This window comes from Chinchilla lanigera, unplaced genomic scaffold, assembly GCF_000276665.1.
Source record: "Chinchilla lanigera isolate Chin_1 unplaced genomic scaffold, ChiLan1.0 scaffold00191, whole genome shotgun sequence".
Taxonomy (NCBI): domain Eukaryota; kingdom Metazoa; phylum Chordata; class Mammalia; order Rodentia; family Chinchillidae; genus Chinchilla; species Chinchilla lanigera.
Window position 1 is genome coordinate 423418 of NW_004955592.1, and position 14582 is coordinate 437999.

Below are 14582 nucleotides of genomic sequence, written 5' to 3' on the forward strand. Positions count from 1 at the left end.
TCAAGGGTAGAAAGTCTGGCTGTGTGTTTAGCTACACTTTTCCCGGGGTCTCTATTTTAAAGACTCATCTCTTTTTACATCTCGGAGGTGTGCTCCTTCTTTGTAGTGTAGGAGATGCCTCTCACACAGTTAGGGTTAGAACACTGGCTGCAAAAACAGGACCTCTTGTAAAAGCTACTTAAGGTTGGATTAACTGACAGAATCAAGGCCTGCACACCCTGCACACATTCTCTCTACGTCACAATCTCCAGAACAATTTTTTCTTGAGTAAGAAAATGACTTTGACTTCCAAAGAGTACACTGAGACTCAGGATAGATGGCCCCAGTACCACTCTGGGAAAACAGCGTGGCAGAGTGGGAAACGGAGTCCACACTAAAATGTGCTAAATACTATAGTGAGTGAATGGAAAATGAGTGAACAATAAACCAGTGCATGAAAAAGTTATTTGCACATTTCTGCATATGTGTTTTGCAGCACTCAAGTCATTTATGCATGCTTTGTCTGCTCTTTTAGAATGACAACTGCCAGGGGGCAAAAACCACCAAATCAGATAGGCTGGATTTCCAATGGTAGGAACTAAATGTTTCCTCCCCTTTTGATCTTCCCTAGGTCTCTCAGGCTCTTGTTAACTAGTTCCTGGGTTGGTCCTCCCACCTCTTTCAGCAGAAATGTGTTAGGATCTGACTTTTCCACACCGTTAGCTATCAGAGAATAACTGTTCATAAGGGTGACTCCCCGAAGTCTCACAGGCAGATTCTGACACAGTCACTGCCCCAAAATACTGCCTCTAAATCAATAGTTGGATCACACAGTGAGGCTGGGACTAGGAAGAGGCAGTCAGCCAAGGAAGGAGAAAAATTTTATTAAGTGAAACACAAATGTATTAGCATGGGAAATTGGAGAGAAGCATCAAAAGGAGTCACTGGGGAAAGAACTGAGGTAGAAACTGTCAGCCATGGGGCCCACTTTTGTGAGGATAGAACCCCAGAAGATGCCCAGATACTTTCTTTGCCTTAGAACATGAATGTAGCCATAATATTGGCAAAGCTAGAGACTGGGGAGGGTGGAATCTCTTTCATGCCCACCTGAGAGAGCATCAAGGTGGCACACAGGAGAAGCCAAGGTGACATATAGAAGGAGCATTGTATTTGTTGAGTAATTTGATGGGAACACAAGATGTTTCATTGGCTCCTGTGTAGATGGAGGAGGGGGCGTCCTGGAACTGGAAGAAAGGGGAGCAGGAAGAAGAGGCAGCTCCATCTGGCAGCCGGGATGATGGGCAGGTGGCATCTTCCGCGCATCATCTTCCGGGATGATGGGCAGGTGGCATCCCCAGTGCATCTTCACTTCTGCTTACTCTTGGGAGCTTGCTGGGCTGAGGGACACTTCTGCTGGTCTGTGCCTTTGGGTGGACATTGCTTCTTGGTCTGGGGAGCACATGGATCCTTGGTTTGGGGTGAGCAGGTCTCTTGACATTTGACTGGGGGTGGCTGGCACGGCTGCTTCATCTGCTGCTGCTGGGCCTGCTGGGGCGGGCACTTTGAGTGCTGCTGTTGCTGAGAAGACATGGCTCCAAGAAGAGATAAGCCTGAGGGAAACCTGTGCAGTGACACCATGAGAAGGGCTCCCTCCATCACTCCTCTCTGACTCTTATAGAAATATTTCTCTCCAACTGCCAAGCACTTGATCTGCGACTAACAACTTCAAGCTGATTAATGGGTTGATTCCCAAGCACCCATTGTGATCTCCCTTTCTTTCTTTCTTCCTTCTTTTGTACTAGTCTTATTCCCTTTTTCCTTCATTCTCCCATGAACTCTTGACTTGACTGAACACATGATTTATTTCTCGGTCTTACTAGGAAATAAAGTGAGGTGCTGAGTTCAAGATTAAAAAGAAACCCAGGCATTTACAAGTCCAAGACATTCTATCTTCGCTAAGGAATCTGGGTGATGTCAGCTGGCTACCTTGGAAGAGGCAGATAGGGAGCATAAGCAAAGAAAGGAGGGCTTGAGAAAGGAGATGAGTGACCTCTGTCTTACAGGGAAGTGCTGCGTAATGATGGGGCTGGAGAAAGGGTACGCAAGGAGCACAGATGTCCGAGTTCTACCTCCCTCCACCTCTGACTCATGAAAGATGCTCGGAAGTCATTTGAAGTGACTATAAGATGGTGATTCTTGCTTTCCGTGGAGAATCAGAAATGGGGGAAGGGGAGGACCCAGTAGATCCCTGGAGGCAAAGGACCACAGGAGAATGTTTCACCCAAAGACACAGCCTGGCTCAAAGTAAAGAACAACAGCCAAGCAGGCTCAGCCATGGGCTCTGACGCGAATCTGCCACTCGCTTTCTGGAATCCCTGTAGATATCCTGCAATTCCTGAACCTTTAAGAAAAGATCACATAGGTAATAAGCAACAGCCCTTAAGGGAGGATGCAGGTTTGGTAGGTCCTTGAGGCCCGCCCAGTTCTGTTGAATGCCTCTGGCTTTCTAGGTAGGCAGCCTACTTTGGCTTCTAAATCGGTGATTGTAAATGGGAAGGATAGGCCCCCAAAAGTGGAGAGATGACAATCAGAATAGTAAGAAGTGAGGCCTGCATAGTATGAAATACAATATCCAGTTTACCTTCTCTAAACCTAAAAGCAAAGTTTTGAGCTTGTTGGTGGGGGCTTTCAAGTAGGGTTCAGAATTGTTATAAAATGCTGTAACTGTAAATAGTACCCTTTCAATTAGAAAAATCCTCTTACTAAGGAGTCCAGCCCCAAATCAGGAAATAAGTCATACTTAGCCATGGTGTGGGAATGGAGATTAAATTTCACAAGTAATAATTAGCATAACATCTCCATAATTGTTAGAAGACTGTGTCATTTTGCTGATTACCCAAGAATAAGAGAGGAGCTTGGCCTAGCGGCTCTGGACAGTTCAAGAAGGAAAGAGGCCAGAAGATCCCAGAGGACAAATTTGCACTTACTGGAGGCAAAGAGCTGGGCCCTGGGAGAGAAAGCTGAGGGCTGGCTTGGGAGCAGCCTTTCTGAGAACCCTTATAAAGGCCCCCAAACTGCCCCAGGCCCTTGGTGTGGCCCTGATAACCACCTTACAGAGAATTCCTCACCCACTTCTCCCACCTGCACATCCTCCAGGGACTTGTTTTATGGGCCTGTTTAGATGGAAACCACCCACCAGATAATTTCAGCACTAGGTCCTTCTGCACAAGCTGATTGTACCCACCAAAGTTGTTTCCCAAACTCAAAAGCTTTTAAAAACAGAGCAGTGCTGAGATACTGTTTTCAGACAGCAAGTATTAAAATACTTCATGGAAGGAGGGTAAAGAGAGGAAGGGCAGAGTTTACAGGATTTCTGAGAAATTGCTATCTTTTTTTTTTTTTTTTCCTAATCTCTGGTGCCTAGCAGTGAAACACTTTTATGCTTATTATTTCACTTCATCTTTATGGTCAAGGTAGAAGTGCCATTATCACCATTTTAAAGATGAGAAATGAGGCTTAGAAGGATCACACAGGAAGTGACCGGCAGAGGTGGGATTTGAATTCAGATCTGGATGATTTAAAGATTTTTAAACATGATAAAGGTAGAAGTCAATAGCTGGCCACAGATGCCATCTGTGTCCCTCTTATCCCCAGTACCCAGTGCCTATGTGTTTCCTGATCTACGTGGCTTGCCCTGGAGCCAGAGCAGAAGGGCATGTGAAAGGAGCCCCAGCGTGTAGTGGTGCTGTCCCCACCTGCCCCCCGGGAGATGGGCTGCAGTTGGGTCTGCCCAAAGAGGGTGAGACATAACGTGGTCTCTGTGGTAGACTTGCCACATAAAATATGAGGTTTGGTAAAATTTGAGTTTTAGGTAAACCACAAAGTTTTCTAGAGCATATCCCAACTATCGCACAAGTCACATGTACATTAGAAAATTATTTATTTGAAATTCAAATTTAAATGGGCAGACTGGGTTTGGTTCAGTTTTGTTTTGTTTTGTGGGTTAGGTAATGAGGATTGAACATAGCGCCTTTACACTGAGTCGTGTTCCCAGCCCCCTTTTTACATTTTATTTTATATTTTGAGACAGGGTCTCATTAAGTCTCTGAATTGCCCAGACTTGGCTGGAACTTGTTTTCCTCCTGCCTCAGCCTCCCAGAGTGCCGGCATAACAGGCATGGGCTACTGTATCTGGGGGGCTGTATTTTTATTTACTAAATCTAAAACTCTACTCAAGGACATACTCGGACGAGAGGAACGAACCCTGGTCCTGCACTTGGCACCTGGTCCTGGGATGGAGGAAGACAGGTCAGCTCTGGAAAGCTGATCCACCATCGGCCACCTTCCCAAGCCTCAGGATCCTGTCTAGTGAGAAGCCATCAATGTGATCATGTCTGTCATTTTCACAACCAAGAGAAAGACTGCCTGGAAAAGGACAGGAACACCTCTGAGCACTTTCCAAAGCATTTCAAATTCCTTGCCTTATTTAATCCTCATGGAAATTCTGTTGTATAGTGTGAATCAGATTTTACAGTGGAAAACGCCAGCTCCAAGTAGTTGAATGAAACATCCCAGAAAATGCAGTTGGTAGAGATGAGGCTGGGTGGGGGCCCGGGCCAGGGTAGCTTTCCAGTACAACCAGAGCATCTCCCCACTGGAAAAGTGCTTGTCACTGGGTGGGTACCGTGACTAACAAGCTTTTCTGAGCTTTCCGTCACATGTAGACCAAATATTACTCATTGTTCAGAGTCATCCTCATTTAAAAGTTAACCCTTCCCTTAACTTTCCCCTCCAACCGGATCTCCTCCACCCTCCACTCCCAAGCTTGTCGACATGAGGAATGCAATTTTCTGGGCTTCCGCTTTGGGGTTCTGCATCCCATCCCATTCTCCACTCAACCTGTACCCCAACTTCTCCTCTCTACCTGCACCCCTCATTTCTTCTCTCCCACTCTCTTGTGCTTACCCTGACCTAAAATGTCCCCGGTGACCCCAGGCAGCAAGGCAGGCTTGGCCCTAAGCAACGCATATTCACAAGCCGGACACCTCCAGAGCATCAATGCACGCACATGGCCTCTGAATGGCGGGCAGATCCACTCCCTCGCTTCTCACCCACACGACTTCTCTGAGATGAGCTGCAGTCCTCTTTACTCTTCCAGTTCCATCACTGGCCTCTTACTTTATCAGTAAATAACTTCTGATTAACTTTAACTGATTAACTTTGAAGAATTCTGTCTAGTGAGAAAGACATGGCTTATAATACAATTATTGCCTCGGAGGATTCTCTAGGAGATGCAAACCTAACCATGGTGGCCCTGAAAAGACCATGTCTGCCATCATGAAAGCCTAACACACGACCTCATGTGTATTTAACACACTGCACCTTTGCAAACCTTGGCACTCAGTTTCCCTGTTGGACCCAATATCCCAGTGTTGTAGAGAGGAAAACTAGGACTTGGAATGAGGACATGCCTTGCCCAAGGTCACACAGAGATTAATGTCAAGGCCAGGTGTTTTTATGTTTTATAGAATTTAGTGGCTAAGAAAATGCACCTGTGCCTGGCACGGTGGGGAGAAGAATCAATCAGAGTCTCCCAGAGGAACGAGGGTCAGGCGCAGAGGGCAGCTGATCCACCATATGCGTTGGATCACGGGTCTCCTGACTTGGCTACTTTCAGCCAACTGAAGAACTGACCTCCTGGGCAGCTTCTTAGCAGAGGCTCCATTAAGAGTAAATGAGGGTGCTGAGTTTGGAGGCCTCTGCCCTTTCTCTTCCCAAGTCTCCTCTTCCTTTGTCCGTGATACTCTGCCCTCTGCGCCTGCCCCTCATTCCTCTGGGAGACTCTGATTGATTCTTCTCCCCACGGTGCCAGGCACAGGTGCATTTTCTTAGCCATTAAAGTCTATAAAACATAAAAACACCTCCCCTCACGGTGTTCACAATATGCTATGAAGAAAGTTCATTGTGTTATATATTTTTTAAATATGAGAAATGGCTCTGATGATGGTTGGGTTTGGAATTCAGTGGAGGTTGGGGGTAACCCAAATTACTTAAAACTGTAATAGCTGGTTTTCAGACACCGTAACTGGCTGGGGCCAGTTTCAGAGGAGGAGGGGAGACTTCTTGGCACCCTTCATGTCACCCTATGTTAAACAACACCTCCGGGCAGGGTGGGTCTGGAAAAGCTGTGAGAAACTGCGCCTCTGGTCCCCATTCCCACCCCTACCAGCCCAGCCAGCCACAGTGTTGTAGGCAGTTAGATAGAAATATTGTAGGCAGTCAGACAGGGCCAGGCCTTCGAAGGAGTCAATATGGAAGAAAAGATACCTTGCAACTGTGGGAGAGACAGGCACTTCCACTGTGGGCCAGACCTCAAGACAAAAGATTAAACAGAAGCACCCACATACCTCCCTAGGGATGGACATCAGAGACTGATATTCTAAATAGGTAGCAATCATCTTGAAAAAGCTAGGAAGAGTCACTAACCCAACCCCCTACAGGAAAAGCCCGTTTGTATTCATGCCCACTTACTATGTGACTCCTTCCCCATTTGATCACGATTTAATCAATTTTACCTGAGCAGTTATACTCATAATCTTATTGGTTGAGCATAGTTTTGTCCCACCTCATCTCCACCTTGCAAGTTCCCCTGTTTGCCACCTTGGACCTGCCTCACCTCATGGCTTTGCACTATAAAAATCCCTAGAAAGGGCAGGTTCCTTGGCAACCCACTCGGGTCTCCTGTCTCTCTCAGACAGAAGCTTTCTTTCCCCAATAACTATATTCTGCTCTTAACCTTCCTTGTTCCTAAAATTCATTCTTCAATTGTAGAGAACATGAGCTCGTCCCAGATGGGTTTCTTTCCAGCCCATGTCCTGGCCCCTCTGGTGTCCTCCATCTCCTCCTTCAGCTTCAAAGGACCACACTGTACTGCACCGAGAAGCCAGGCTCTGCGTCTTCCCACTCTAGGGAGTAGCACCTGAGAACAGGTGTGTGCCTGTGACTCCACCAGGGAGGGGAGGGCACAGGCCAGCCTCATTTCTGGGGTGAGTCAAAACTTGAGAAACTCTAGCCCCACCCTGCGGGTAAACAACCTCGTGACTGGGAGGCAGAGGTCTGGGCGCTGGGAAGCATCCTTAGAGACAATGCTAATTATTTAACCTTCATGTAGAAATATCTCCACTTTTGTCTCTGGGCACTGGGGAAAAGAGAGGTGGTTGATGGCTTCCTCTGAAGACAAGTGGAATTAATGCATTCCGCTATGAGAGGCTTTCATTCAAGGAACCATATGTTGGGTAGATACAGTCAGGCTTGGGGTTGCCTGTCCAGTAATGATACTGTGTACTTGTGGCTCTGCAAATGAGGAATAAAGTTGAGAACCAAAGGAAGAGGTTAGGAGAGTTTTTTATTGAAAGTAAAGAGATAGTGAATAGCTCCTGATTCCTAGGAGGGTCCTGAATGGAGTGGCCACATGGCTCCTAGATCTAGAGATAATTATAGATAACAGCACACAGTTTAGTGGTCTTTTATCACAGGTGGCTCTGTGAGTTTAAAATGATCAGTTGGGACTCAGGTTTCTAACCCAGTTTTATGACATGTAGGGTTTACAGGAAACTGAATCTCAGTTTAATTTGCATTGTAATTTCCTCAAATTTCTGGAACTTACTATGACATAGCTGCACCTCCCTTTAGTAGAGGATGGGCTGCAATCTGTGCTGTCTGAGGAAGTTCATTCTTGGTCCAAAGTCCTAGTTCACTCTCTGTCTTCAATTTTTATGAATATGGCTGGTCACCCCACTCTACCTCAAGCACTTCCACTAGCTAGCTGCCTTACTTGTAAAGTAATTACAAAAATAATTTTCTATAGTGAGATGAAAATTTAAAACCATGCATAGGATGACGCATATTTACAACCATAACTACATCACATTTGCTTTATCTTAATTTCTAGTTGATACCTAACCAGCAGTCATGGCTTAGAAGATTTTAGTTTCGAGTTTCTCCCTCCACTAACTACTTAATCAGTCAACAAATACCATAGAAGATGCCACTTAGTGAGAACCTGTGACCTGTTCTTAATGTGGGAAATCTAACCTGATTTATTCTTCCCCTCTAATTTATCTGTCTGCAAGTCAGATGTCTGGATATCTTAGTGTTAGGTGTTCTGTATGATAATATTTGATGTGGTCACACTGAGAGAGAATAGGGAGTCAACGAGTCTCCAGAAATATTTATCTTTTCCCTCCCTATGGTACTGGAGTTGTAGCGAGAAAATCATCCAGATCAGGCTTGGCCACTCATCCCAAAATGCCAACGAAGGACACAAGCAAGAAAGAGCTTAAATCAGCATGGCTTACGCTGGGAAAATTGATTAAGAGGTTCAAAATGTTACTGAGGAGCTAAGAGAAACCGTGGGGTTTTATAAAAACAGGAAACAAAGGCACAGGTTGGCAGTTTGCAAAGCTGAGGCCTTTGTATAGCGGGCAGCGCGGGTCTCCTATAAGCTGCTGCTCCTGCTTGCAGAGGCTGACATCATGGGGTGGTATGTGAGGCTCTGCTTTTCCTGGAATCAGAGGTGATTGCAGGTTTGGGACAATGACTAGAAACTTCTAGGTATCAGCCCGCTTCCCAGAATCAGAGAGTTTTAAAAGTTAGCAAATGAATGTGTCTGCAAATTTTGAAAGTGCCTTAGTTTCTCTTATTTTGGTGTCTTCCCTTTTGAAGGAGACTTAAGATAGATGAGGTAAATTTAGAGCAAGTAAACCTTACATTATTAGTTTTTAGACAACTCTTTAAATGATTAGCGTGCCTGTGCGCAGAGCTGAGCCGAACCTAAAACAATGTTTTACGGTAATAAAGGAGACGTATATTATGAGGGCAGAGATTTGCTGGCCCAGCACTGTTATATCTACCTAGTATGTGCCTAGAAGACCCTTGGCAGGACTAAGAGTTTTATAAAGTGGGGAACAAGCAAGTCCTGGACCCGATGTGAGGCTAGTTCCTATGAAGATCATCTGTGGAAGTTGAGCACTGACAGGAGTGGGAGGAGATGCATCTCTGGGAAAACTGTTAGCATTTATCTGATGGCAAGCAAGCAGCTAAACACTAGTACCTCTTTCCTCCGATGTGACAGACACAGAGAATCAAGGACAGAGCAAAGTGAGTCTGGAAAAAACCCTGTTGATACCTCGCAGTGGCTCTGAGATTTGGGCACATGCCTCAACTTTCCTGGGTCAGGATTTTCCCATTTTCCCATACATGAGGTTGGCTAAAATTGTCTTTGAGGATCTATCACGCAATAACAGTCTAAATGTATGATGAAGCCAGGGAAAGCAACCTTGTTTTGTTCTAAAGCATTAACAGAGAATTGAGGCAATCAAAGGTGAATGGAGGACTGACCAGAAATCATGCCTTAATTAACGATGTCTCGCGGGGAGCAGGGTACTACCACAGGTGTGTGGGAAGTCACCATCCCCTTGCTGGTGTAGCACAAAGTGGGGAGTGTGTGGGAGATTTATGAGTAAGAAGATTCTTCGAGATTGAAGAAGGAGCGGAGATCCAAACTGTTTAGACATCTGTACAAGCTGACTCCCTCTACAATTCCTTCCTGGTTCCCACCACTCCTTAATACAACTGCAGACTAGACTAGTACTGTCTCCAGAGCTTGCTTCATACCTCCCTGCCCCAAACTCTTCAATCTGTGCTCTTCAATTTGGCCTACTCTCAAATGTCCTGGAGAAATTCGTTCTTCAATAACGATTTTTCTCAGTACCGATTTTTTTTTTTTTTTTTGTACGGGGAATTGAACTCACAACCTCGCGCTCGTCAGGCAAGCACCGTGCTGCTGAGCTACATCTCGGGCTTCAGGAATGATCTTAAATGTCACTCTCCTCGACCCGTTTCCTTAATCTTTCCCAACAGATATGCTTTCCTCTTCTGCTCAATTCTTGCAGCTTTTGATTCATCCTTATTTGAAGAACTTTGCATACAACCTTCTAAATTAAAATGGATTATTAACTCAGAAATGCACCGAAGGTAAGTTCCTCAATGATAAGAGTTATCCCACCCTGGAGTCCATGTATTTACCATCTGCTCCTCGTGACAGCCACACACATATTGTATTCACTTCATGAATATGAACAAATGAATGAACACATGGATGCAGAACAATTACTTATAGAGGAAGAAGTTTAACTGAATGTTAAACCAAGTTCAGCAGACTGTTCTGTTCTTCTTTATTAGCAGAACTCATGTAGTCCCAGGATACTTTTTGGACTAAGCTATATTTTCAAGTTCAGTTGATTTTTTTGTTTGTTTTTGTTTTTTTTTTTCTGGTACCAGGAATCAAACTCACGACCTTGCACTTGCCAGGCAGGCGCTGTGCTGCTGAGCTAAATCCCCAGCCCCTCAGTTGATGTTTAAATACCTTTCCCTATTTATTTCAACCATACACATGGCCTTTATTTCCCTTCACCTTGAAGATTTATGCTGAAAGCATTCTTCACCTGTAGGGGTTAGAGCCAGATATTTTTACATATGGATGTGTGTGGGCAGAGGAGTTCCTTGGTCTCAGCAGAAGTATAAACTTGCTAAGGGCAGGAAGGACTGTCAGGACAGAACTTACACCCTCGTGATTGGTGGTTGGGCAGCTGATAGACTATTAATGGAGAGGTCTAATGACTAAAAGGTGCTGCTGAGTGAGTCGGTGAGTAAGCAGGTGAAAGAAGGAGGAGTGAGCCGATGTATGCATAAGTAAGAAATGAGGTAACTAACCAGCTGCCTGACGGGCCAGTTCACTGAACAACTGACTAGCTGGCTGGTTGAGTGGTTCATCCTCTGATTTCCTGACTTGTGGGCTGGGTGGCTGGGGAATGGCTAACTTCGAAAGGTAAATTCTGTTGTAGTATAAGAAAGCAAGCCCTATTATCTACAGGGTATATACTAAGGGTATAAAACTAAAGGTATGCTTCTGTGGACCAAGTGAATTATATGAACAGGAAAATTATTTTTTGATTTTATTTTTTAATTATTATACATCAATAATTAGTATGTGTTTCATTTTTGTTTTTTTTTTGTTTTGTTTTGTTTTTGTTTTTGTTTTTTTCTGGTACCGGGAATCGAACTCACGATATCGCACTTGCCAGGCAGGCACCGTGCTGCTGAGCAAAATCCCTAGCTCTTCATTTTTAAATTTTAAAAATTTTTGCTTCTGGATAAATTGACTTGGAAGAATTCTTTGCTGAAGCTGACTTTTCAAGGCAGTGGACTGTTGCACCTAGGGAAGTTTCAGGAGCCTGATTAAAGTTGGGCTGAGCAAATGGTCTTTGCCACTAGTTGGCTGAGTTCAAAGTATCTAGCCGTGGCTAAAGACCAGCTAGAGCAGCCAAAGAGAAGCAGCAACACTTTTCCTGGGTGTCATTTGGGGGAAGTGCGCATTTTCATCAATGACACTGCCCACAAGGGAGCCAGAGATGGGCAGCTGGGGCTCAGGTCGTCCTTCAGTTCAAAGAAAGGGTCCTCGGTGACTGTGACTGAGACAGAGAACCAAGCCTACCAGTCCAGAGAGCAGATACCACCAGGTGCCCCACTCTGTGTAGGTGGTGTCCTGCTGTGGTGTCCTGCCACAGAGCCCTTCCTTAGGGAAGTGGCTGCAGAAAGTAGTGAGAGAGGGATGCCAGAATCAACTTCAGCCACTACCCATGGTGACTGAGACACTGAATTTGGGGTGAGGGCACTCAGGCTCTGAGCAGCTGCCGCCCTGTGCTGTACCTGCCCTTGCTCATGCTCATCAGACTGGTATAGAGACACCCTGCCTCATTCATCCTGAGTGGATGGGAAGGGGAGAGGCAGGACAACCTCTTGCACCCAAGGCACTGAAGCCACTTCATGCCCAAATCTTTCAGGGACTCTCCGTAGGCCTCAAAGTAAAGTTCATGGTTCCTGATATGATTTAAAAGGCTCTTCATCATTTAGCTCTCGCTGAGAAGCTTCCCAGCTTCCCCTTGCTCTAGTCTCCCTCCCTCCTCATTTCTGTTCCTCCTAGAAGCCACAATTAACTACTCACATTTTATTTTATTTTTTTAAAATAATGTGCTCTTTCTCCTGTCAACAGTCTACTCTCTCTCCCTGGACTTCCTGTCCTTAATCTGTGCCTGGTTAATCCCCACTGCACTTCAGAACCTGTTCTATCTCTTCCATCAACATTCACATCCTGTTGTCAGGCAGGTGCCCAGCTCCAGTTAGGAAGCTCTGGTCTTAGCACTAACTCTTATTTTTAGTAGAATATCCACCGGTCTGTCTCCCAGCAGTGAGCTGCTTCAGGCAGGGATATTTCCCACTTCCCTTTGGCTCCGGTATAGAATAAAGTACCTTTTTCATAATGAATACACATTGGATGTGTTTAAAAGAAAACATATATGTGATCAGACCAGAGAGTTTGTGTAAGCATGGACTCTTCCCTGTGTGGCTGTGATGGAGAACTTACACCTTTTGGTCTGATGTAGCATATCCCAGTTGTTCATTCATCCCTACCCTCTTCTTGCTTGAAGTATTTGTCACTCTGTGTCATCCTGTAAAATGCGAACTTTAAGAATCCTAGTTCATGGTACTCTTTCCTCTTGGCCTCAGGGACTGGCCATGTTATAGTTGCTCTTTGAGTTGGATCCTGATGTTGAATTCATGTGAGGTAGGGCTGCAATGGACCTTGCATGGCCATTGAGTGAGAAATGAGGTTTCTGACTTTTGTTTACATGGCTGGGCTTTGGGCTTCATTGGTTACTAGAGCATAACTTAGCGTGCCCTTACTGGGCTATATAAGAACGGGCTTCTCTTTCCCAAAGAGACTCCCTTCCTATGCTGCTTGACACCAGCCAAAGGGAAAGTAAATCCTAAAATCCAGCATAGCCTAATGGCAGCCAAAACAGTGACTTAGGGGAGTGTGTGTGTGTGTGTGTGTGTGTGTGTGTGTGAGAGAGACACGGGGGGGGGATATGTTGGAGGAAAGAGGAAAGGAATATAGAAAAGCCAGCTTGAACTAATACAGCACACAGAAATGACCATCTACTTGTGGGAAACTGATATTTTCCTATGAAAGACTTTCTACTTGTGCTTGGGGAGCTAAATAAATCATCTCTTTTCTCACTCTGATCACAGGACTTTGTTGTGCCAAGCCACATCACCACGTCCTTAGGTTCCCAGTCTAAGTGGTTGAGGAAGAGCACCACCTGCTGGGAATGTCAAGCCAGTGTGCCTGGTCCTGATTTGGGAGTTATTCCAAGGGAAGGCTCTTAACAGGGCCACAGGATGGACACCTTCAGATCTAGCTGAGACCTTAGTAATCCCCTCACCTCACTTTAATGGCAGAGAAAGTTAGAGACTCAGCTTGTCTTCCCTCCACTCCATGGTCACCCATGCTGGACCATAGTCCTTCCAGAGAGAGGGATTGGGAAATTCCCCATTGGAGTTAGTACCTAGCCTCTCTTTGTCAGTTTTCAATGGCAGTCAGGCTTGACTTAGACTGGCTGAGTCAGTGCGTAGGGCAGGCAATGGAAAGGACTAGTGGAGTTCAGGAGCGTCAGCCTGGGTGGAGGGCAGGAGCTTTTGCTACAGTGGCTTCTGGCTACTAAGGACAAAGAGAGCCCCTCTACAGGGCCCACCACTGTAGAAGCAGAAACACCAACCTGTACCACATATAAGGAAATTGAAATCCAGAGAGATTAAGTAATTTACCCCAAGTTATGCAGCTGGGAAATGATCTGATCAGGCCAGAGTTCAAACCTCTGTTGCTTAGTTCAAAGATTGAAATTTGCACGGAATCACATTGACTCTTCCTAGAATGATAAGCTCTCTGTGCCTCTTGACTGCACCTCCCAGTGCAGAGCCTATGGAGAGACAGAGCTCAGCAAACTCAGCTCACAAGCTGAGCTCAGCAAACTCAGCTCACAAGTTCTTTCAGGGAACCAGGGGACTGCAGTAATGTGCAGGTGCCAAGTGGGTTTCGCCAAGCAGACAAATGGTGCTTACTCAGAACAGGCCTCGCTTGTAGACTAAAAGCAAGTAACTCAGGAGCTGGAGTGGGACTACTTCCTCAGAACCCTACAGTAGTCTGAACATTTAGGCCTGCTGTCAACATATCTACAAGGACCTCTAAGTGCCAAATACTAACCAAGAGGCGGTCACTCAGAGTGGGTGACTGCAAACCAGCTAAATGATGCAGTGGGACTGGTCATAGGCAGGAAAAAGGATAAAATAAGGTCTCATTGAACTTTATTAAAGAAATTAATAGGAAACCTTCCTAAAGGCAACTTTTGGCCTCTACAGGTAAACTCTGCAGTTATAGCCATTAGAAAGACAAAGGGGAGGGAGAAAGCAGACTGAGAGAGGTGCCAGGTAACAATTATCATGGGAATTTATCAGGAAGAGTCAACAAGGCAAAGAGGAAGCCAGAAAAAACTTGAAAGACTAGGATAACCAGCCCCCTTACCCACTGACAGAATGGAAATTAGGTAACAGGCAGCCACCTAAGGACTCTCAGTACGTAAGCCTCTTACTCAGTGTGCACTCACACACACAACCTGCACATATTCCTAGGTACATATGTTCAT

General features: G+C 45.4%; 1 protein-coding gene across 1 annotated transcript; it reads right to left on the reverse strand.

The window, feature by feature from the left end:
• Positions 1-843: 843 nt before the first annotated feature.
• Sprr4 (small proline-rich protein 4) lies at positions 844-2998 on the reverse strand. The gene is made up of 2 exons (XM_013509983.1): positions 2967-2998; positions 844-1600 (listed from the first exon to the last, which is right to left on the reverse strand). The coding sequence occupies exon 2, from the start codon at positions 1567-1569 to the stop codon at positions 1345-1347; it is 225 nt and encodes a 74-aa protein (XP_013365437.1). The 5' UTR covers positions 1570-1600; positions 2967-2998; the 3' UTR covers positions 844-1344.
• Positions 2999-14582: the final 11584 nt, after the last annotated feature.

Bases quoted from the DNA above. Each gene is read 5' to 3' on its own strand.
- Sprr4 (XM_013509983.1), bottom strand. From the start codon at position 1,569: ATGTCTTCTCAGCAACAGCAGCACTCAAAGTGCCCGCCCCAGCAGGCC.